Source organism: Pongo abelii, chromosome 1 (genome assembly GCF_028885655.2).
Source record: "Pongo abelii isolate AG06213 chromosome 1, NHGRI_mPonAbe1-v2.0_pri, whole genome shotgun sequence".
Classification (NCBI taxonomy): Eukaryota; Metazoa; Chordata; class Mammalia; order Primates; family Hominidae; genus Pongo; species Pongo abelii.
In genome coordinates, this window is record NC_071985.2 from 9,004,774 (window position 1) to 9,029,089 (window position 24,316).

Here is a 24,316-nt window from a genome sequence, read left to right on the forward strand (position 1 = left end):
TCTTAGGAATACTATATAACAGCAGAAAGCAAAAAACAAGGTGGAAATTCACCCAGAAAAGTTCGTAGATTCTTTTTTCAAAGGCGGCTGAATTTTGTTTGTTCTTTTTAAGAAACAGAATGAGGTCTGCAACTCAGAGTATTTGTATAAACTAAACATAAACAGAAATACTATATACTTTAAAAAAATGCAGACTAATTCAAAGAGCGCAATAGATAAAAGCAGTTCTGTATGTCTACTAGAGGCTTCAGAATGGGAAGTGAAAATGCAGGGAGTATGATAAGGACCAAATGAGTTTTGCCTGGACTGATGATGTGAGTGTGTCACAGACTGAATGGATCCTCATGAATACAACTACATGGATTATTTTTTTCTCTGAGGACCAGGAAGAGAAAGTGTTAATAATACCTAAAACTACCAGAGAGAACATGAGCTATCTGAAAAACGACTGAAGCACTCAGGACTTCAGTCCTGAGTAATAGTAGATCCTGAACAATGAGGTGACAAAACTACAGAGATTAAATATTAATACATATTAAAATATATATAATGTCTATTATATATAATATATAGCTTATATATGCTATATAACATAATGTCGGCTGGGCACAGTGGCTCACGCCTGTAATCCCAGCTCTTTGGGAGGCCGAGGCAGGCGGATCATGAGGTCAGGAGATCGAGACCATCCTGGCTAACACGGTGAAACCTCGTCTCTACTAAATATACAAAAAAAAGTAGCCGGGCGTGGTGGCGGATGCCTGTAGTCCCAGCTACTCGGGAGGCTGAGGTAGGAGAATGGCGTGAACCTGGGAGGCAGAGCTTGCAGTGAGTCAAGATCATGCCACTGCACTCCAGCCTAGGGATAGAGTGAGACTCTGTCTCAAAAAAAAAAAAAAAAGTCTATATTAATATATTTAATACGTACATAGGAAAGAATTTAAACTGTAGCCTCAGGGTGATAGGGGACCAATGATATGTTCCTATACTGGAACCCATTCAAGTTTGTATTTTAAGTCATTTACTCTCTTGCTTCATGCAGAATGGAGAAATGCAGGTTGTGGACAAGAGAATGTTGAGGAGGCTTTTGATAGGGATTTAAACTAGGAAGGGTAGAGATAATGGAAACAGAAATTAGAAGACATTTTAAAGAGATATTTAAGAAAAGAAAAGAGAAAATGAAAAGATTAATTGGGTGTGAAGTATGAGAAGGATGGAGAAATCCAAGAATAAGGCAAAGCTAGACAGCAATGCCTTGACTGGGAAACCCAGAAGGAGGGTGTTAAGAGGGTGGGTAAAATAGTAGGTATAGTTTTAGACATGGTGAATATCCTAGGCCTGTGATGTCTAAGTGAGTTATGTCTGAGGTCCAGAGAAACACAGAAACTGCGGACACAACTCTAGCAGTCTATTGGTAACTGACAAAGCCAAGAGGACATATACAAAAGGAAATCGGGGGCTGAACCTTAGGGGCTTAGCCTCAAGCTAAAGCTAAAGCCACCTGCCTAGCTTTTATTATCCAAAAGCAGATGATATGAAAATGATCTGTGAATTTAGAGTCAAATGAGTCTCCTTAGAGAAATAATCCAAGTTAAAGATTAAAGGCATCGGCCAGGAGCAGTGGCTCATGCCTGAAATCCCAGCACTTTGGGAGGCCGAGGCAGGTGGATCACCTGAGGTCAGGAGTTCGAGATCAGCCTGGCCAACATGGTGAAACCCCGTCTCTACAAAAAAATGCAAAAAATCAGTCGGGTGTGGTGGCATGTGCCTATAGTCCCAGCTACTCGGGAGGCTGAGGTGAGAGAATCTCTTGAACCTGGGAGGCAGAGGTTGCAGTAAGCCAAGATGGTGCCACTGTATTCCAGCCTGGGTGACAGAGTGAGACCCTGTCTCAAAAAAAAAAAAAAAAAAAAAAATTTAAAGGATCACCTTTTTACTGATATCGTGTTGTCAGCCCAGTCAAATGTCTCTCCACTTTCTCCACTTAAATCACTGCAGTTCTTATACAACCCTCTCTGCCTATCCCCAAAATATTGAATCCAACAGAGTCAACATACTTCTGGATTTTTCTAAAAATTGAACAGAGACAGATCAAACCCTATATTCTGAAAGAAACTGCAAGGATACCATCCACACATTTTATATCCCCAAAGCCATTTAACCAAAATAGCACCAAAAGGACAGAAGATATAACTGGCTTATAGAAGAACATTTTGGTTAGCTGCAAAATGTAACACTTCCCACAGAGAGCGCACATAACTTACCCTCTCCAAACAGACAAGTATTGGTCTATAAGAAAAAGAAGCCAATTATCTACAAGTATATAGGTTAAAAAATGAGTTGCAAAGATTATCCCTATTGTTACCTCATTTCTTTTATTATACTTTTAAAAGATAAAGCTTGTATCTCAATAATGAATAATAATGAAGAGCATCCTTACAAAACTCTCCACAGATATTCAAATGCATTTATTTGGGATCCTGAAATAGTTCTATTCTAGTCCTTAATGGGCTCAAACAAGCTGTACTTGTTTAAGGCCAATGGAACTTTTTTTCTTTTTAAAGTAAAAAACCTAGGAACTCTCAACACATTTTAACCTTCTAGTTTCTAAGAAATTTTTAATATCAATGCACACTTCTAAATGGAATACCACAGACTCATAAAAAGTATTTCAGTAAGCATATTCAATAGTAGGAAAAACTGAAAACGTAACAAAAACCAATATATTAAAGTATATTGAAGAGAATTAATAGTACTGCTTTTATTGAGCAGTTTAAACTATAATGAAAAATGCAAAGCCTACAATCCATCCAAGAATAAGAGATGACTTATGTTGCAGATAATGAACCTAAAAGTAATTACTCAGTATATTTTGTGCCAATATTAGAAAGCCTTCATATATTCTAAATCTTCAAGCCATACATTATATAACATAGCTTTCCATTTCATATATTTTCATAACACAGGATCAACCACCATACATAACCACTATATCAGTGTTCAAAAACATAAGGTCCTATTGCGACCAGCCTGGGTAACATAGTGAGACCCTGTCTCTTCAAAAAAAAAAAAAAAAAAATTAGCCAGGCATAGTGGCTCATGCCTGTGGTCCCAGCTATTCTGGAAGCTGAGGTGCTAAGGTGGGAGGATTGCCTGGGACCAGGAGTTTGAGGCTGCAGTGAGCCATGAGCACACCACTGCGCTCCTGCTTGGGTGGCAGAGCACGACCCTGTCTCAAACACACACACACACAACACAGACACACAGGCGCATGCACACACACACACACAGTCCTATTGTCAGATAATGACAGTCTAACCAATGCAAATTTCCTTCAGCATGAATCAAAAATTGATCAAAACTATCAAAGTCAAAACATCACCACTCTCACCATCAATTACTCCACGGTATAAACGCGTCTTCCAGCGTAGGAATTTTCTTCAGCTCTACCAATAAAGGAAAGCTCTAAATACGCAGAACATCCCTATTAGGCAGAAAAGGTACCTGCTGGAATCATCATTTCTATGGAACCACAGTGTTGAAATTGACTTGAAGGAAGACGCTTCCTAGCAAGATTGCATTCACTCTTCCAACCTGGGAAGCCAGGGTATCAACAAGAGGCAAGAAATGATTGCCTTGTGCCCTAATAGGAAACTGGTGGTAAAACGGAAAAGGGAAATAGATTGTTCTCAGCCTGCACTCTTCCCATAGTGCTGACATTAGCTTACTGAAACACATTCTTTCCCCTCCTGCGTACCTAAAACAACCATTTAAATGACACAGAATTTCTTCCCATATGTGTCCACTGTATCACCAGGTACTACGACAAAGGACCCTTCTGCATGAAGTACAAAAAGAGACTCAACTGAGTAGTGCCTAAGCCTTTTTAAGCATAATTTTGAAACATAATATAGGCTTGATTTTCTCAAGAAAGTATTCGATTCCTCATGAAAATAATAGGACTATCTTCAGTCCATTGCAGCTCTAGGGTAACAGATAATAAAGCTTCCAGTGGGTTCCTGGTAGGTTGGAGCCTGACTGGATCACAGAATACAGGCAGTAATTTTCCTATCCAATCAACACTTCCAAGTACATCTTTACAAAGGAAGAAGACATAAATTCTTCCCTGCCTCTCACCCATGGTGGAGCAGCAGGTATCAAAAGGATAATAAATCTCTAGTGTGGTTAGCATCTTATTATAGCATCCAGAAATAATTGTTACTCATTCCTAGAATTTTGATGTTATAACTACCTTGCTTTACTACCATTCCGAACCGATTAGAGGTCATATTTTCCATATATTTATATTTTAAGATAAAAAAGCCTTAGAAAGTTTCTACTGTCACTAAAATTATATCTAATAACTATCAAGTCACAAGCAGTACATTTTTGTTTCTTCCTAATGGTCCCTTAATGCTAACTTTTATTAGCATCAGGTTAGTACTTAGAATACAAAAACAGGAATGAACAGAGGAATACAATTTTCTCTATTCCCTTTACCTCTTCTTTCGTTACAATAACATTTATATTTGGAAGGTCAGTTGCTGTAATGTCATTACTATTTTAACATTAACCTGCAGAAACAAGAATAGCTATTCTTCTAACAACATGAGTTCTATAAAGTATCATTGATTCAATCACACCTCATTGAAAATAATTAATTTTGACTGCCCAGAAAGGTTAGCAATTTTCCAGCTTCAATTCAACTAGTTTTAATTGCCAGTAGGAAGCCTGGATACTCAACTTGTCTATATCACCGCCAAAAATGGTGAATGAGCAAGTATTCATCAAGACCCCAGTATAGTCTGTGCTTTTCACATATTGACAGGCACAGAGCAAGGCACGGAAGAGATAACTGTGGACAGATTAGTAGGACAGGAGATGATGGATGGATGGAATCAGGTGAACAGGCAAGGAGGAAGGAAAGGCAGAGGGTGGCAAGAAAGAAGACCAAAAGAATCCCTAAATCCAAGAAGCATATATAATACGATCTAGACAGTAAAGTACAGAGAAGGTGAGATGACAGCCAGTAAGGTCTGGCTGGAAAAGATACAAAGAGGAAATGGAATTCAATCAACACTTTTCAAATGTTAAAGCAAAAGAGACAAATCATGTATTCCAAGAGGCTAAAGCTGCAAGACAAAGGCACAAAGTCGGGAAAATGAAATGCGTGTTCATAAAACAGTAAGCAGATTAGTTTGTGTAAAGTAGAGCGTTTATGAAGGAAACCGTGGGAAGGTAAAGCTGCAAAGTCAGGGGGTTGCAGCCAGATGCTGTGCAGAGCAGAAACACGGAGGGTGTCGGCTACCGCCTCCTCTTCCCACCCCTTCTTTGGAAAGCAGCACCCTCCCCCAAATCTTACAGCCACACCCCATCATATGCTTTCCTTATCCAACCCCCCCCCACAAAACAAAATATCTGATAAGTGACAAAATGCTTACAATTCCAGAAAAAAAAATACATAAACAATTTGCAAAAAAAAAAAAAAAAAACTGGGGCTCAACTAGTATCTGGTCAATTCATATCCTGCTAAGTTTTTGTATACAATTTCAGAGTTGTTTTAACAAATTTGGTTCTGATCACTTTGAACAATGACTTTTTTTGAAGATAATAAATCCAGTCAGGAGAGCAAATAGCCCCAGTTAAGTGCCTCTCACGTACCAGGCAGAATTGTAGGGGCTTTATGTATGCTATTTCATTTAATCTTAATAGTATTAATTTGAAATTATTGTTCTACCTTCATAGATATGAGGAAAAATTACTGGAGAGTCACTTAGCTAAACAGCAAAACTAGGATTGCAAATATACGTAGAATAAAAGTAGTTAGAATAACTACTGCTACCTTCATCCAACTGTATATTTTCTGTATCTTTTCACAAGAATCAGAAGGAAAAGCACTAAAAGTACCTGTTCCATTTCAAATACTCATGGCTTATATCCAAACGCCTAAATGCACTTAAAACTAGGCCAGTCTCAAGGCATAAAGCAGTCATTAAAACCCATCACTGAAGCTACCGGTGCACTTGACTTCAATCCAAACCAGAAGCCTAAAGACACCATAAGAAAGGATGGTTCAGACCCATCTAAAATGATTGAAGATCAGTGTTCCGGTCCCCGCTTACATCGCCAAATTCTTCTCTGATATGTGAAACAGTATTTAGGGGAAAGCATAGCATTCATATAAACCCCTTTCCTTTTATAATAAGACATTTTATACATATCAGGCAGATTCTGACCTTCATTTGTCAGACATTAACTGGACATCTATACTCTGTCAGGGGCTCTGCTGGAAATCAAACTACTCCTGGACTTAAAAAAATCCAGTGTCACAATTTATCAAGACTTATGAGAAAATGTATACTCCTAGAGTGGGTCCTTCCCTCTATTGATATAAAAATCAAGATAGGCTGGGCACGGTGGTTCACACCTGTAATCCTAGCACTTGGAGAGGCCAAGGCAGGTGGATCACCTGAGGCCAGGAGTTCAAGACCATCCTGGCCAACATGGTGAAACCCTGTCTCTACTAACAATACAAAAATTAGCTGGGTGTGGTCATGGGAGCCTATAATCCCAGCTACTCGGGAAGCTGAGGCAGGAGAATTGCTTGAACCCAGTGGGCAGAGGTTGCAGTGAGCCAAGATCGCGCCACTTCACTCCAGCCTCGGCGACAAGAGTGAAATCTGTCTCAAAAAAAAAAAAAATATATCAAGATAACCTTTAGAAAGGCCAAAATCAGAGTTGCACAATCCAAGTTCTAGAGCCTATGCACTTTATTAATTAGCTAGTCCTCCAAAACCTCACTGATCTACTTGGTTTCATCTTATACATATTAACAACAGATTTGGTTTTCTAAGGACATATGCTGGATGGGCCACTTACGAGCTTAATGCCCTTAGACAAGAAGTTACTTTACTGTCTGAGCCTGGGTTTTTTCATTCGAAAACTGAGGATAAACAGCTACACCTCAAGACTGTTGTAAGGATTACAGATAGTTATGTTATGCACCAACAGAGTCTGGCACTTAGTCTGGCACTTAGAAGTACAATAAGTGTAACCAATATCATAATTACAGGAATTGTAAGCCAATTGCAAATTGATCAGAAAAGTCAAATTACAAAAAAATTGAGGGACAGGAGCAAAGAGACTAAAGGCAGCTATAGCCGGGCGCGGTGGCTCACGCCTGTAATCCCAGCACTTCGGGCGGCCGAGGCAGGCGGATCATGAGGTCAGGAGATCAAGACCATCCTGGCTAACACGGTGAAACCCCGTCTCTACTAAAAATACAAAAAATTAGCTGGGCATGTTGGTGGGTGCCTGTAGTCCCAGCTACTCGGGAGGCTGAGGCAGGAGAATGGCGTGAACTCAGGAGGCAGAGCTTGCAGTGAGCAGAGATTGTGCCACTGCACTCCAGCCTAGGCGACAGAGCGAGACTCTGTCTCAAAAAAAAAAAAAAAAAAAGGCAGCTATAACAATAAATAGCTGGCAGCAAGAAAACAATCAAGAAACTACACAGACACAAAAACTCAGAAACTACAGACTGAAGCCAACAGCCCACACACTTCAATAGCTGTTGAGGACATCACTAATGTTTTTATAAGATGTAACAATGATGTGCCTGAAGATAACATTAAGCCCTTTAAAACAGATTAAACTTTTATTCTATGTGTTTAAAAAAATAGATAAGCACATAATTGACTTGGGAAAGATTCCTATCAAAAGCGATTTAGCATCACAAATTTAACACGTTAGATAATCTAAACGTTAATTAACTGCAAAACTCCAGTACCAAGCTTCTGTTATACTTAATATGTAAAGGAACCTCCCAAATTTCAGACACCATTTTTTCTACTTAACATTGAAAAAGATGTATTTCAAACACATTAATTATGAGATACTTAAATGCAATGGCCTAAGGCATCATCAGTTTCTTAACAGCCAGAACACGACAAAGTTTGGTCTCCCTCATTGCTAAATGTTTTCAGATCTACCAAAGAGACACAAACATGTGCCATAGAAATCCCTCTTCACTTGTATTTTCTCCCTACATTTGGAAAGCAGTAAAAAGCGAAAAACATCTGTTTCTTCCTGCAATGCTGACAGCCCTCATTCTATGGTTTAAAAATAAAAGATGCTTATGGAAGCTTATAGATATAATGATCACCTGCTTCAAAGGCAGCTGGCAATTAATTGATCCAAATACATGCAAAATTAAGGCCAAAAAGAAATTTCCCTAAGGACAATGCCAGTGTTCCCCAAGCCTCTGGTAATTTCCAAGACACCCATAAAAAAACAGCGGAGGAGAGTAAAGAAGCAAACGTAGTGGCAGATGACATGAAGAGTTGACAGCTGAGACACAAGGGCCTGTGTCAATCTGGATTCATTTTACCACCATAAGAACAGTTTCCATGAGGGCTGCTTAGAGAAAATCTGGTTCACTCTGGCCAACAATCACCCTTCATCCAGCTCAAGGAAGGCCAGATGTTCAACCATTAAAGGAGTACACCTTATTAAAAATGGGAACTGGAAAATCTAATTAAAGAAAGGCCCTAAATCTGATCACATTTTTTATCAACAGTTTTTACTCTCTATATGGCCTTAAAACATTGTGTATCCAAACAGAAATAATAATGACATTAGACTTGAATCATTGACTCAGTTTCTATTTCTGGATCTGCCTCTAAATGAATCACAGTGTGACCTTGAGAAAGTTATTTCACCTCTTTCTCTATCTACATTTCCCCACCAGTTACAAAGTTAGGTAAAACCTACTGATCCTCTTTTCCTGAACAATGCTGAGTGAATGAGATAAACATATGGAAGCTGCTACACAAAAATATATTTGCTGATTACCAACCAGCTGTATCCAACCATCAAATACAAAATAGGTGATGTCCTTATAAAAACGACTAGCTCTGCAGTTTTACTCTGCACAATTTAAAAAACAAATCACCTGGAGAGGTCAACAAAATCCAGGTGGTTCCTATACAGGACTCTTTTAAGAGTCCCAAATTTCAAATGTGGGAATACTTAGCAAATTAAAATAAAACGCAAGTTCCAAGAAGACACTTGTTTTTTTAAAGGAAAACAAACATTCAAGCTATTTAGGGTCTTGTGATCTTCCAGGACTCTGTTCAACCCTCCTCTCTCAAGTCCTCTTCCCTCACCCCTTGCCACCAAGCAGATAAGCCACTGCATCCGTGATGTTCCCAGCAGTGATTTGCATGTCTATATCTACACAGATATTTCTGTGCACTGCACTTATTTAATGTCTCCTCCTCACTAGTCAGTGAGCCTTAGAAAGGCAAAATCATGATTGAATGGTCTGTGTATCACCTACATCCAGAATACTGCCTAGTACAGTGTGCTACCATTTAGAATGCTGCCTAGCACAGTGTGGCTGCTCAATATGTGTGTGTGTGTGTGTGTGTGTGTGTGTATGTGTGTGTGTATGCACATATATGCATACAAATTTATATACATACATATATATATATATTTGCTGAATGAATGAAATACATAAATTTCCAAAGTCTTGTGCTACTAGGAATAGCTATCATTAATATTAATTATTGATAATCATTATGGTGAATTATTTTCACTTTTTGAAAATGATATATGTGAATGTCACTTAAAGAGAAAATATGTGATTCCTCACCAACATTAAATTCACAAAAATTAATGCAAAAACTTTCTGATCTTCTTCTATCAAAAGTGATCTTTCTTTTTTATTTGTTTTGCATTTTGTTTTTGTTTTTTTACAATTTATCTAGTGGGTATAAAACTACAAACATTCTTTTTACCAATCTACACAATAAAGAGAAGGTGGAAAAGAAGAAAAATAAGAGTATGTGAAATGAACGGAAGAAGCTACTTTTAAGGGTAAGACCCTATAAAGGCAAAATAAAAGGTGGCCCACAGATGAAAATTAAAATGTGGTCAATAAAAGTAGCTACCCCAACATTACCAGCATTTAGTCAACTAAGAAGTCGCTGTCTGTGCCGAGAAATTTCATCTAAGCAATGTTTTACAGATAATGTATTTATTAAAATAACAGAACATAAGATTTTAAAATTTTCAGATTGCATTTGAAATGTTTAATCCTTCAAATATTTATCATAAACCTATCAGTAGTCATGTAACTTTTCATATTTTTCCATTCATTAAATTCTAACACTCTATTTCATTTAATAATTAAGAATAGAGGTTAGGTAAACACGTTGGGCTCTTAAGGTAAGGCCTGGGGCCCTGTAAGCCTGTAAGCTAGGATAAACTCATTGGACTGCTTGACACCAACCACAGCAAGCAGACTCTGGCTGTGCTTTATGCTGCCCTGGGTATGAGTCTATAACATATGCTAGGGAGGGGAGGTACCAGTTGGACTAGACGTGCTTTTGACCTTCCCACCTTCACTGTCTCCAAACTACAGGCTGTTCTGGGCTGGACCATGAAACTGAATGAAAATTATCCCTACTATTCTATTTATTTATTAATTTTCTAATAGCATGTATCGGATTTTCTTGCAGCAGCAAACAGGAGTGAGTGACCGCTTAACTTCACTAAGCAGCGGAACCCAGATTGCTGCAAGATAGAAACTACATATCACATACATACCAAACGTGGACAAATACACACAGATATTAGAGCGGTCAGAGACTGCCTTTGGATAGTACCGGAATAAATGATTTGTGCCTCCAAAACCGACCCTTGCGAAAGAACCATGAACAATTTTTTTTCTTTTTAATGCTGTGGTGATGAAAAATGAAAGAGAAGAGTGATGGTTTCGCTAACAAGACGAAAAAGTTTATCTCCCTGGCGTGACCCTAAACACTGTGAATAGCAGATATTTTGGTGAAATGGGCAGAGCAACCTTTTTTTGAGATGACTTAGGACAGACACAACTAAGTTGTTCCCTTTAAGATCTTGTAAGAACATAGAAAACCAACAAGTATGTCCAAGTCATTTCACCATGGGGGGTGAGCTCGCTGGGCGGAAAAGGATTCCCTACGGAGAAGAGACGTGCCACTACCAGGTCACCGCCTTCCAGAGCCCAGGGAGGGCGGGTGGCAGGGGAAGGCCCTGATTGACAGGCGACTTGCGACCCGGAGGCCAGCAGCAGGGCGCGCTCACCTGTGAACACGTTCTGGAAGCCATCCGCAGCCGCGGGCGCCCCAGACGCCTTGGCGGCCAGTGCTGGGGACACCCCACCGTCGCTGTCACTGGCCACTCCGCGCTCCAGCAGGTGCGCGGAGCCTCCCGCCAGGGGCGTGCGGGCGCCCAGCTCCTCCGTCCAGTCAGCCGAGCGGCTCAGGCCGGCCGCAAGGCCGCCGTCGGCCCGGTGCTTCTTGGCTGGGGCGGCTACGGAGGCCAGGGCAGTTCTGGACCCTCGGCTCAGGGAGGGCTCCGGCCGCCTCTTGATCCTGGGGCTCTGATTAGGGGACTGAGACGGGGAGTGATTGGGAGAGCTGAGCTGCCGGGTGGTGGTCTTGATGTAGCAGGGGGTGATGAGCGGGTAGGGCTTGAAACAGCGCTGGCTGGGCGCGGGGCTGCCGGGCAGGGAAGCGGCCGCGGGGGCGTCAGGTCCTTGCGCCTCCCCCTCCGGCTCTTCCCCCAGCCTCTGCGGGGCGTCCTCTCCCACCTCCGGGGACCACTCCTCCCCCGGAGAGCCCCGGGGCGCATCCTCAAAAGCATCCTCCTCACCCTCCTCATCCGTGTCCCCAGCCCCTCGCACGGGGGCTCCGGCCGCTTCCTCCCCCGACCCGGCCTCGGGAAATGGGAAAGCCGTGGAGGAGGGCGAGTCTTTGGCCGCGGGTTGGGCTGCCGGGAGGCTGGGCGCCTCGGAGACCGGGAGGCCGCCGGGGGACGGCGGTTGCTGGGGCTCCCGGGGCTCGGCGGCCAGGCTCTCGGGCAGGTCGGAGAGCGCGGACAGAGCCTGCTCGGTGTCCGGACTGCCCGGGGCCTCCCCAGCCCCGCCGCTCGGCCCCAGCAGGAACCGGTCCAGGCCCAGGAAGGCCCCGGGCTGAGGGGAGATGGCGGTGGGGGGCGCTGCAGGCTCCTCGGCGCCCTGGAGCTGCTGCTGCTGCTGCTGCTGCTGCTGCTGTTGCTGGAGCTGGAGCTGGAGCTGCTGCTGCTGCTGCTGCAGGCGGATCGCCTGCTGGATGTCTGAAAGCAAATCCTCTTGCTCCGTAGCCGAGTGGAAGCTATAGATGTCCGTGTCCGAGCCCGAGCTGGTCCTTTGTCCATCCTGCGCCCCTGCTGCAGTTTCCACATCCTCGGCGATCGGCCGGCCCCCGATCCTAGCCTCGGCAGGCCCAGGACCCCCTGGACGGGTCACCTCAAAAGGGTCCGCACACTCGGTATCCGACAGGCCGGTCTCGTCCGCCGAGAGGCTGAGGTCCGGAGTCTTGGTGAGCAGGGAGTGAGCGCTGTCCAGCTCCCCGGTCTGCAGGGCCTGGGAATCCAGCACATCTTCGCGGGAGCCGCCGGCGCCTTTCCCCTTGGACAGATTCTTCCTGATCCGCAGGTTGGAAAACACCGAGGCTCTGGAGTCCGACTTGCTCTTCCTCTTGCCCGACTCCCCGCCGCCGCCCCCTCCCCCCTTGCCGTGCTTGCCTAGCGCCTTCTTGCCCCCGCTCCCCTTCTTTGTGGCTTCCACATCCCTGGGCCCCAGCGCATCCTCCGCGCCACCGCCGCCGCCGCCTTCGTGCAAAGCATCACCTGCGCTCCTCTTCAGCTTCCCATCCTGGTTCCCCATGGTGTAATCCCGCTGCTGCGCCGCCGAGCCGCGGGCACTCAGGCCATCCCGGCCCTTCTCGACCCCGGGTCCGGGCCGAGGGAGTCTCCCGGGAGAGTCAGGCGGCGGCGGGGCGAGCCGCTGGGAGGGGAGGCCGACGCGCGCCCAGCTGGCCCCGCTCGCATCTGCCTCCGCTTTGCATAATGCGCGGCGGCTCCAGTGGCTGCCGTCGCTGCGGCTGCGGCTGCGGCTAAGGGCCGGCGGGGCGCGAACATGCTCAGTACAGAGCGCGGCGCCCGCCAATGGCTGCGCAGAACGCAGCTCGGGCCTGGCTCCCCGCCCGCCGCCACCGCCCCCTCGGCCTCCGCGCGGCTCCTCGCTGAACCTGGGCGCGAAAAACGTTTCCTCTATCTCGGAGACTTTAATCTCCACCGTGCGAATCGAATGCATTGTCCCCGACCGAAGAGATCGTCAGCTGGAAGATGCACTCTGATCTTCAAAGCTGCTGGACCTGCCAAGAGAAAAGTTAAACAAAAAGGAAGAAATTTTTACACGGGGAAAAACTGAAGCCCAATTCCAGTTTAGAGGTGCCATCGGGTCACAGCCACATACACAACCCCCTGTCTGCCTCTGCATGGCTGTTCAATAAATATTTGTTGAATGAATGGATTGTTCTGTTTCTTGAATAATTGATCATCTCATTGAACACTGTTAATGTGCTTGAGCATATGGTTTAGGAGAGGTTACTACACATGGTGCTGTTTTTATGTTTCACACAGACCCTGCTTCTCCAGGAGAGGACATTAGCTGTCATTTATAAAATTGGTTTATGATTTTTGTTGTTGTTGTTGACAGAAGGAGAGGTAGGAGAAGTAGAAAATACTGAGATTAGAGTTGATTAAAATGCTAATCTCCAAATTCTATGTGTTTACCATATAAATTAAACAGCATTTGTATTCAAAAAGGGTGCATATACGATAACTCCCAGGAGGTCAAACTCATCAATATTAAACATGTCACTATTGTGGCTGCCTATAAAAAGGAAAAAAACAGAAAGGAAACACCCTTGGCACAAACACACAAAATCAGATGTTATGCTATAAACTACCACTTTCCCAAGCAAACCCTTCCAGGCAGACCTCGTCCTGTAAAAGTTTCTTAACATTCTGGCCACAATATGGAGATAAACATTTTTCCTCATTGAATATTTTGTCATTATTTTCATTATTTATTAAATTTAGTTACCTATTTTTTAAGAATTGTTTTTTTAAAAAAATATGGATATCTAAAGCTTTAAGCAGTAAACTGAGATTAAAGTGGCATTAATAAGTTTTACAAGTATTTAAGTAAAAGTCATTGATAACCACTTTGAAAATATGGAATAGACATCCAACTTGTTAATATTTTCAAAGTGACCCAGAGGAGGGAGAAAGGCTATATATTATACTGTGCAACTTAAATGTAGCAAGCAAATGTGTAGTCTTCCTTTGCATATTATGAACCAGCATTTAAAATTTTTTTTTAAAAAAGGTTGGTCTTGTAAGTCTTTGGTTACTATCCTTTTTCAAACTATGTTTTTAAAAATAAATGTAATTTAAGAGCAGTTAGCCAGTTATCCTTAGGTGGCCCTTTTGAGTAAATGCTTTAGAGAAATCAACTTTAATAACTTTGCCAGGGTTATATCCCAGTCTCCAAGCAATTCCGGAGTACATGAAAAGCCTTTGTTTCACCTCTTTCACAAGACTGCTCTCTCCTTTTTTCTAGAATCTAGGCTCCTCAGAGGGCACAATTTGCCTGCAGCTATTAGAATTTTCTGCTTCTTTGAGTGCTGAGGTACTTTGAATCTTGATTTTTGCTCTTTCTTTAGCAGAACGTCTTTGATTCTGAACTACTGATTTCCTTATTGTTTTCTTCTGTGCTATATTATAGAAGTTCAGAAGACAAAAGAAGGGAAAGAAGGAGGGAGGGAAAGAATTGATGATTTTTTTCACAGTGACAGTTGTGCAGCAGGTCACAGCTGACAAATCTCTATTGCATGCAAAGGCTCATTTGAAATTCACAAGTGTGGGTACCAAATACACATAGGTGCTCTTAACTCAAGGATAATTAAAGCATGAACTCAGGCTCAGAGAGGCTAAGAGATTTGTCCAAGGTCACATAGCAGCAGAAACAATACTGGAACCTGCAAATTTAGACCACAATTTTTTTTATAACAAAAAACACTGCATAGTTTACTCTTGGGGGACCGGTAAGGATATCATAAAGGCAAACTACAAAGCTTTGCCAAAGGGTTCTTGTTATTTAATAGCTATTTAGTATTCCTAAAGATGCCTGAAACATGGCCTAACCTTAATTCCATTTGATCAGGTAAGAATATCATAACTGTGGTTGCAAAACTAGGTTTAACAGATAATTAGAGATATTACCTTCATGCCTGGCCACATCCTGGTAGCAAGATACAGACGAGAAACAGCAAATGTGACCAGCCTCTATATTCATGTATCTAGAGTAATTCTAGTGTAATTGTCAATAAAAGTCTTCAGTGTTAGCATTCCAAAATGGTCACAAAACTATTTTTATAAAATAAAATAAAGTACTACCCATTTTCCCATAAAGGAAATTGGATATGGGCTTTAAAAATTAAATTAGTAAAAGTAGGTTAGAAAACTCTAAACAAATATTGAACTCTAGCTGAGAATATGTATGCTGATGTAGTTGGCTTAAGTGTACTGATTTTGGCAACTTATTCTAAAATGCATCAAAAAATAAGATACTTTAACAGATGCATGGACAGATATGTGATAAAACAAATATAATAAAATGTTAATTATATAATTTACATGGTAGATATATGGGTGTTCACTGGGAACTTCCTTCAACTTTACTGTATGTTTGAAACTTCTCTCTCTTTTTTTTGAGACAGTCTCATTCTGTCACAGACTGCTGTAATATGATCACAGCTCACTGCAGCCTAGAGCTCCTGGACTCAAGTGATCCTCCCACCTCAGCCTCCTGAATAGCCAGGACTACAGGCATTTACCACCATACCCAGCTAATTTTTCAATTTGTTTTGTGGAGATGAGGTTTCCCTTTGTTGCCCAGGCTGGGCTTAAACTCCTGGGCTCAGGAGATCCTCCTGCCTTTGCCTCCCAAATTGCTAGGATTATAAGCATAAGCTAATACACCTGGCCTGTTTGAAACTTTTCATGCTCAAATGTTGGAGAAGAAACTGGGTTACAAGAATAGATGCGTGGCTGGGCACGGTGGCTCACGCCTGTAATCCCAGCACTTTGGGAGGCCGAGGCGGGCGGATCACAAGGTCAGGAGATCGAGACCATGCTGGCTAACACGGTGAAACCCCGTCTCTACTAAAAATACAAAAAATTAGCCTCGCATGGTGGCGGGCGCCTGTAGTCCCAGCTACTTGGGAGGCTGAGGCAGGAGAATCTCTTGAACGGGGGAAGCAGAGCTTGCAGTGAGCGGAGATCGCACCACTGTACTCCAACCTGGGCGACAGAGTGAGACTCTGTCTCAAAAAAATAAAATTAAAAATAAATACTAAATGAATCTTCCTCTCCTTCACAATTACCTGTCTGTCAGAATTCCATTTCATTTCCTTTTCCCTCTTCTTCCAGCTCTCTTCCTCCTCACTTACCCTCTTAATTGACTATAAGATATACTGAAATGTTTCTGATACTTGGTGTTTTGCTCTGTTTTGTTAGTTTTTATTTCTGCTTAACCTTGGCGGAATGCTTTAGAATCTCCAACAGAACAATTAGTTTGCATCTTAATTATCCAACTCATCCTTTTCTCTAGCAGGTGAATGACACTTTTTTGCCCTAGTGTCAATTACTAATCTTTTGCCCTCCAAAATCCACCTCTCAGTCCTGACTTCATGCCAACACACTCGACTCCTGAACCTACTTCCTAGAGAACACCATGCCTCCAGTCAAATCCAACGTCTCTGCAACCGAACTCATCTTTTCTTTCATATCCGTTCTTCTTTTGTTTTTTCTTTGAGTAAGAGCACTACAATCCCTCCAGTTTCCCAAACAAGTGTTGTTGCTTACTCCTTCCTCTTCCCCAGTCCCTATAATTTACCAGTCACTAAGACTTCTCTATTCTTTTTTCATAATGTCTCTTAAATGCATTTATGTGTCCCACCCCAAGTGCCACTTCTCTTGCCTCCTTCCCACCCCCACCTCCAACTCTCATCTGCTCCTTCCCATTATCACCAATGCTTCTAGACTGGGGTGATGATTTTTCTCCCCAGGGAACATATGACACTGCCTGGAGATATTTTTGGTTGTCACAGTGGGGTAGGGGGGTAATGTTACTGGCATCAAGGATGCTGCTAAACAGCCTCCCCCAACCACCGTGCCCCATAAGCAAGAATGATTCAGCCCAAAATATCAGTAATCCCGTGGCGCAGACACTTGCTTTAGCATGAAGACTCCCACAGCTGACAGTCAGTAAATGGCTACTGAAGGGGTGAAATAAAGAAGAAATTAAAATTACATTTCTCAGTTAACTGAATTAAATCAGGAACTTAAAGGGAGAACCTAACAGAACAAATCAGATTTTAAATAGTCTATCTACAGTACCAAATATCTTAAATAGAGAATTAACTCTTCTCTAAGGCACTCTAAGTTCTAAAAACTACACAATCTATATAAATATTTCAATTCCCAACATACTTGGTAACATTATAAAAAGTCCTTGCTCATACCAGAGATTTCCTGATCACTAGAATGGAATTCCCAGAGCTCATTTTGCAGTGATGATTATGTGTATCACAAACAATTAGTTATACAGCTTTCCATTTTTACCACCATTATTCATTTTATCACTAATGCAGAACTTAAAGTGTTTATAAAACAGAGAAAAAGTGAAATATTCCTCTCCCCAAGCAACACAGAATGCACTACAAGTTTGTTTCTACACTGGAAAAAATTTAAAGGTAAAAAATTCTGGGTCACTTAAGTTCCTCCCTGCTACAAATGAAACATAAAAGCCATTGTCTCCTAACCTCTGGAAAACTCATTAGGTTCCTCTGAAAAATTCCCTCTTCATTATATAGGCATACTTTGGCATTCAACATGTATTAGCCAAAACGTTTATGGATAATTGGCAACCGAGAAACAAAAGAAGACATAAAGATATTTATTTTGTTCTTATGTCACAGATAAATTCCTATGAAGCTAAAGAATTCTGGTATTGAATTTCTAGACATATATACCCTTTCTAAGTGAAGACATACCATTTCTGCCACCGGGCCTGCCTTTGATTCTCACTTTTTTTCTGTGCCCAAATATTTTTCTTATCTATTTTGCTTGCCTTAATCCTTCTCACCTCCTTTTTGTTTTTTTCTTTTCTTTTTTTTTTTTTTTTTTTGAGATGGAGTCTCATCCTGTCGCCCAGGCTGGAGTGCAATGGCATGATCTCGGCTCACTGCAACCTCCGCCTCCCGGATTCAAGCGATTCTCCTGCCCCAGCTTCCCAAGTAGCTGGGATTACAGGCACCCACCATCACGCCCGGCTAATTTTTGTATTTTTAGTAGAGATGGGATTTCACCATGTCCGTCAGCCTGGTCTCGAACTCCTGACCTCCTCCTGACCTCGTGATCCGCCTACCTCGGCCTCCCAAAGTGCTGGGATTACAGGCGTGAGCCACTGCGCCCTGCCTTTCACCTCCATTTTTATCACGAATATCAGCTTCTCCAAGAGGCCTCCTTTAAAGTAGGTTATTTCCCTGTCTTAGAGCATCTAAACCTTCAAATTCTTGATCACAATTGTAATTGTAATTGTAACATATAATTACACATACAATTATTGACTTGTTCATTGTCTGTCTTGGCTCTTACCCATTACAATGCAAGTTCCCTGAGGGCAGGAAGCAAGTGTGTTTTATCACCACCATCACGGGCTGGCAAAGTGCTTAGAACTCAAATATTCTCAATGAATCACGAACAAAATCAGGAGTAAAACAAATAGGTCAGGCTTCAAGCAATGCTTTCGAAGCCCTCTATTTTTTTTTTTTTTTTTTTTTTTTTTGAGACAGAGTCTCGTTCTGTCACCCAGACTGGAGTGCAGTGGCGCCATCTTGGCTCACTGCAACCTCTGCCTCCCGGGTTCACGCCATTCTCCTGCCTCAGCCTCCCGTGTAGCTGGGATTACAGGCACACACCACAACGCCTGGCTAATTTTTTTTGTATTTTTAGTAGAGACAGGGTTTCACTATGTTGGCCACACTGGTCTCAAACTCCTGACCTCGTGATCCTCCCACCTCGGCCTCCCAAAGTGCTGGGAGCCACCCAGGAGTGAGCCACCGCACCCGGCCTCTAAGCCCTCTTTCAACTTATTTTGTTTTGTTTTGTTTTGGAGACAGAGTTTCACTCTGTCACCGAGGCTGGAGTGAAGTGGCATGATCTCGGCTCACTGCAAGCTCTGCCCGCTGGGTTCAAGTGATTCTCCTGCCTCAGCGTCCTGAATAGCTGGGATTCTAGGCACCCCCTCCATCACTTCTGGCTAGTTTTTGTGTTTATTTTTAGTAGAGATGGTATTTTGTCATTTTGGCTAGGCTGGTCTCGAACTCCTGACCTCGGGTGATCCACCTGCCTCGGCCTCCCAAAGTGCTGAGATTACAGGTGTGAGCCACTCTGCTTGCCCTCAGGTTCTTTAAATATTGAAGGGAGTTGGCACTTTGTGGGAGTTAAGATAACATATCTTAGAGACTAGCAGGCTGCTTTGTACCAAGGGCTTGAGCTGTACCCACTCACCCACTTCCATCCCTACAGCTGAGACTGATTAGTTGGACGCTCTCTAAGCCATTGTTGCCTGAGGCCCATAAAACTACTGCCTTGATGAAGGCAAGTTAGCAGACCCTGAGCCTTTCTCCCCAGGAATCCCGGAATCAACAACTCTAGGATGTCTAAAGACAGGAAATTTTAAATTGTAAAAAAGACAACCCAACTGCTCAATTGCTCTTTTTATTTTTATTGTCATTTAAAAATCTTATATTTAATATTTTTCTTATCTGACATAAATGAAGTCCCAGGCGCTTTAGTGGAGCAGAGGAAGAAACGGCTAGAAGATGTTTCCTTGGATAGGAAGTGTCTGAAAGACTAGATGAGCACTAAAGCACTAAAGAGTTGCAGCAACCTTTCATGTGTTGTCTGAGCAAGGAGAGGCAGACTTCCAAATTAGTTTTCTTATCCTCCCCTCCTAATCTCTGAGCGAAAGATTTAAAGTGTTGTCATAGGTACTAATAAATTAATCCCAGTAAGCAGTAATACAATCACCTTTCCCTTAGACACTGGTGACAGATTTTTTTTTTTTTTTTTTTTTTTTTTTTTGAGACAGAGTCTGGCTCTGTCTCCCAGGCTGGAGTGCAGTGGCATGATATTGGCTTCCTGCAACCTCTGCCTCCTGGGTTTAAGTGGTTCTCCTGCCTCAGCCTCATGAGAAGCTGGGATTACAGGCGTGCACCTCCACACCCAGCTAATTTTTCTATTTTTAGTAGAGACCAGGTTTTGCCATGTTGGCCAGGCTGGTCTCAAACTCTTGACATCTGCCCGCCACGGCCTCCCAAAGTGCTGGGATTATAGGCGTGAGCCAGCCAGCATGGCGGACAGGTGTTTCTATACTACTACGAGAAACTCTAGCTATGTTATGGATGGTAAAATTGTCTGGCAGGGCATGGGTGGCTCACGCCTGTAAAACCAACACTTTGGGAGGCTGAGGCAGGCGGATCGTTTGAGGTCAGGAGTTCGAGACCAGCCATGGCGAAACCCTGTCTTTACTAAAAGTACAAAAATCAGCCTGGAGTAGTGGTGGGCGCCTGTAATCCCAGCTGCTTGGGAGGCTGAGGCAGGAGAATTGCTTGAACCCAGGAGGTGGAGGTTGCAGTGAGCTGAGATCACACCATTGTACTCCAGCCTAGACGACAGAACGAGACTCCGTCTCAAAAAAAAAAAAAATTTTTCCTTCCCTAGTGATCACCATTATACAACTGAAGCTCCAATAAAGATATGTGAAATCAAATTTCCCACTAGCATTTTCCTGCTCTTCTGAGGAAAATGAAGTTGATGCAAAGCTCCCCTTTGAAGGTACTGCTTTGCATTGCACAAAAACCCAACAACCAGCCATTTCCTAGTGAAGTCTACATTATCTGAGGGCAGTTCCCTGGAAAGATCTGCAGTGAGAGATGTGAGTTTAAAACTCCCTTTCTGATCAGAACAAGTTTCCCCTAATTCCTGTGCAGAAGGGCAAAGGATGAAGGCATTTGTTTTACAGTGAGCGCCATTGCCCCTAACTGAAACACTTATATTTTCTACTTCACCTTTTTCTGGCCTTTTTCCATATGGTGATAACTACATTGGCTCTTACATTCTAAGAGAAAGTGCTGATGCTTAGAATTCAAAGTGTGTGTGTGTGTATATACATATAGATATATATATACTCTTTCTCTCTCTGTCTGAGGTTGCAGTGAGCCGAGATCGTGCCACTTCACTCCAGCCTGGGTGAAAGAGCGAAACTCCGTCTCCAAAAACCAGAAGATTTTAGGGAGCAGTGTGATTTAAATCAATATTAGGAGCGTCTTCATCATGCATTAAAATATGCAGGGACAAACTAATGTCTATTAGGAAAAATGTGTAGGCCAGTTGTTATTGGTGTTATTCTTGGCTTACTGAAAAATCCATGTATTTGGCCAACTTTTTGTGGGGAGCCTTTATTTTACTAGTTAAGGCAGAAAAAAAGATTACTAAGCCCAGAATGCTCACCGGAATATGCTTGCCTCTCTTCTATACATACTTATACCGTCAGAGGCATTTGAACCACAGCAACTCCATCTTGAGTAGGGGCTGGGTAAAATAAGACTGAGACCTACCGGGCTGCATTCCCAGCCAGTTAGGCATTCTAAGTCACAGGATGAGATAGGCTGGTACAAGATACAGGTCATAAAGATCTTGCTGCTAAAACAAGTTGCAGTAAAGAACCCGGCCAAATCCCACCAAACCCAAGATGGCGACGAGAGTGACCTCTGGGCAACCTCACTCCAAACTCCCACCAGCGCCATGGCAACGTCAGGAAGTTGCCCTATATGGTCTACAAAGGGAAGACATGAATAATTCCCCTCTTGTTTAGCATATAATCAGGAAATAACCACAAAAATGTGCAACCTGCAGCCCTCGGTAGTGCTTTGCCTATGGGGTAGCCTTTCTTTATTCCTTTACTTTCTTTACAAACTTGCTTTCACTTTACTCCATGGACTAGCACCAAATTCTTTCTTGCGCGAGAACCCACTTTTGGGAGCTGGATCAGGACCCCTTTCTGGTAAAAATGCAACAATCAGCTTTTCTACTTCCCTTCCCATGGTCCTTTCTGTTGTATAAATTTTTCTTTTTTCTTTTTATTTTATTTATTTTATTTTTTTTGAGGTGGGAGTCTAACTCTGTTACCCAGGCTGGAGTGCAGTGATGTAATCTCAGCTCGCTGCAACCTCTGCCTTTGAGTAGCTGGGACCACAGTTAAGCACCACCATGCCTGGCTAATTTTGTATATTTTTGGTACAGACAGGGTTTTATTACGTTGCCCAGGCTGGCCTCAAACTCCTGAGCTCGAGTGATCTGCCCACCTCAGCCTCCCAAAGTGCTGGGATTACAGGTGTGAGCCACCATGCCCTGCCCTGTTTGAACGTAAATTCTTTATTTTAGTGGTGGCAAGCTCTGTCAAGAGCAAAGACTTAGTTCTTCTAAATCTCTATTAAACTGAATGACCAAAAAAAGTTTTGTAAATTTTTTTCCACAGTGTATCATTAAATAAGAAATTTTGTGCCTGCATGTGAAAACCTATGGTGCTCTTGTATGCATTTACATATAACTTTCATTTTAAGTCCATCGAAACACATAATACTGTTTTAAAACTCAATAACATAGTTTGGATCAGTCATTGCAAGTTCTAAGTGTTGCTCAAGAAGCTTTGAAAAATCTAAGGTTGCAGGGTCCAAAGCAGTAGTCGTTAGCCATATGTGGTCATCAAGCAATAGATGAGCTTTAGATGAGCACTAAAGCACTAAAGAAATAGGGCCAATCTGGCCGGGCTCAGTGGCTCACGCCTGTAATCCCAGCACTTTGGGAGCCCAAGGCAGGCAGATCACCTGAGGTCAGGAGTTCGAGACCAGCCTGGCCAACACGGTGAAACCCCATCTCTACTAAAATATACAAAAATTAGCCGGGCGTGTTGGCAGGTGACTTAATCCCTGCTACTTGGGAGGCAGAGGCAGGAGAATCATTTGAACCCGGGAGGCGGATGTTGTAGTGAGCCGATATTGAGCAATTGCACTCAAACCTGGGGGATAAGAGTGAGACTTCTCTCAAAAAAAAAAAAAAAAAAAAAATAGGGCCAATCTGAATGGAAATGTTCCTGTTAGTGTAAAATATACACCAATCTCAAACACTTAGGACAAAAGCATGTAATGTATCTCAATAATTTTCATTGATTTTTCAAATAAAAATATTTTGCATATTTTGGGTTAAATATAGTATTAAACTTAATTATATTTGTTTCTCCCTTTTTAAATGTGGCTACTAGAAAATCTTGAATTATGCATGAGGTTCATATTATATAGTATTTCTGTTGCAAAGCACTACTCTAAGGCCAAGGATTGCCTTCCTCAACCTTAATTTCTTATTGATTTTGTCTTTAGAACGCCTCTTGCAACTTCTTGCCACTGGAAAAGGTTATTACGGGTTGAGTTAATTTCAGTGGCCTTCTGTAGGTAATCCTGAATATTTTTCACAACTCACTTAAGAGATCCTGAGGGTATGGTAACATACAGTCACAACTGTAAGCAGGAGGATGGCTTGAGCCCAGGAGTTGAGACCGACCTGGATAATATGGTGAGACCGAGTCTCTACTGGGGGGTGGAGGTGGGAGGAGGGGGGTGGGAGGGGGTTGGGGAATGGGTGGCAAATGCCTGTGGTCCCAGCTACTCAGGAGGCTGAGGCGGGAGGATCACTTGAGCCTGTGAGGTCAAGGTTGTAGTAAGCTGGGATCACGCCACTGCACTCCAGCCTAGGCAACAGGGTGAAATCCTGTCTCAAAAACAACAACAAAACAAAACACCAAACAAACAAAAAAATAGGAAGCCATGTAGTTTATTGATAAGGGCAAATGGTAACATAGTTCTATGCCTTAGAATCTATCATCCTACTTTCACACCATCTACAATCCTGGGAAGTCTGTCAATATTTTTATACTTCCATTTATCACCAATTTTCAATATAACAGAATGGAGCATTATATAATATCTTTTAAGAACTATTTGATTCTTGGCAATTATTTATGTAGCTAGGGTGTGAGCCAAGCAGTGGTATGGAATGCGGGAAGAGGTTAATGGATCACCTCGGGAGCATCTTTACACTGAACAGGTGGAGCTCTTGTTCTCTTAACACTTCCCCTGCCACCATGTTTCTGATAGGTATCCAGCTTCTGTTCTTTTTCTGTCCCCCAAAATCACTATAAAAATGTCTGTTTAAACCATTTGCTACTTCTTCTCTCATCATTCTACCATAATAAATTAAATCC

General features: G+C 42.5%; 1 protein-coding gene across 2 annotated transcripts in view; it reads right to left on the bottom strand.

Annotated features, from left to right (window-relative positions):
* The window catches only part of FMN2 (formin 2), a 399,576-nt gene extending 386,607 nt beyond the window's left edge, over positions 1-12,969 (bottom strand). For both annotated transcript variants that reach the window (XM_024253038.3, XM_054560978.2), the window contains exon 1: positions 11,125-12,969. In XM_024253038.3, the coding sequence (XP_024108806.2) occupies positions 11,125-12,748 (1,624 nt within the window). In that variant the 5' untranslated portion in view covers positions 12,749-12,969. The remainder of the gene's footprint in view (positions 1-11,124) is intronic.
* Between the last annotated feature and the right edge of the window lie 11,347 nt (positions 12,970-24,316).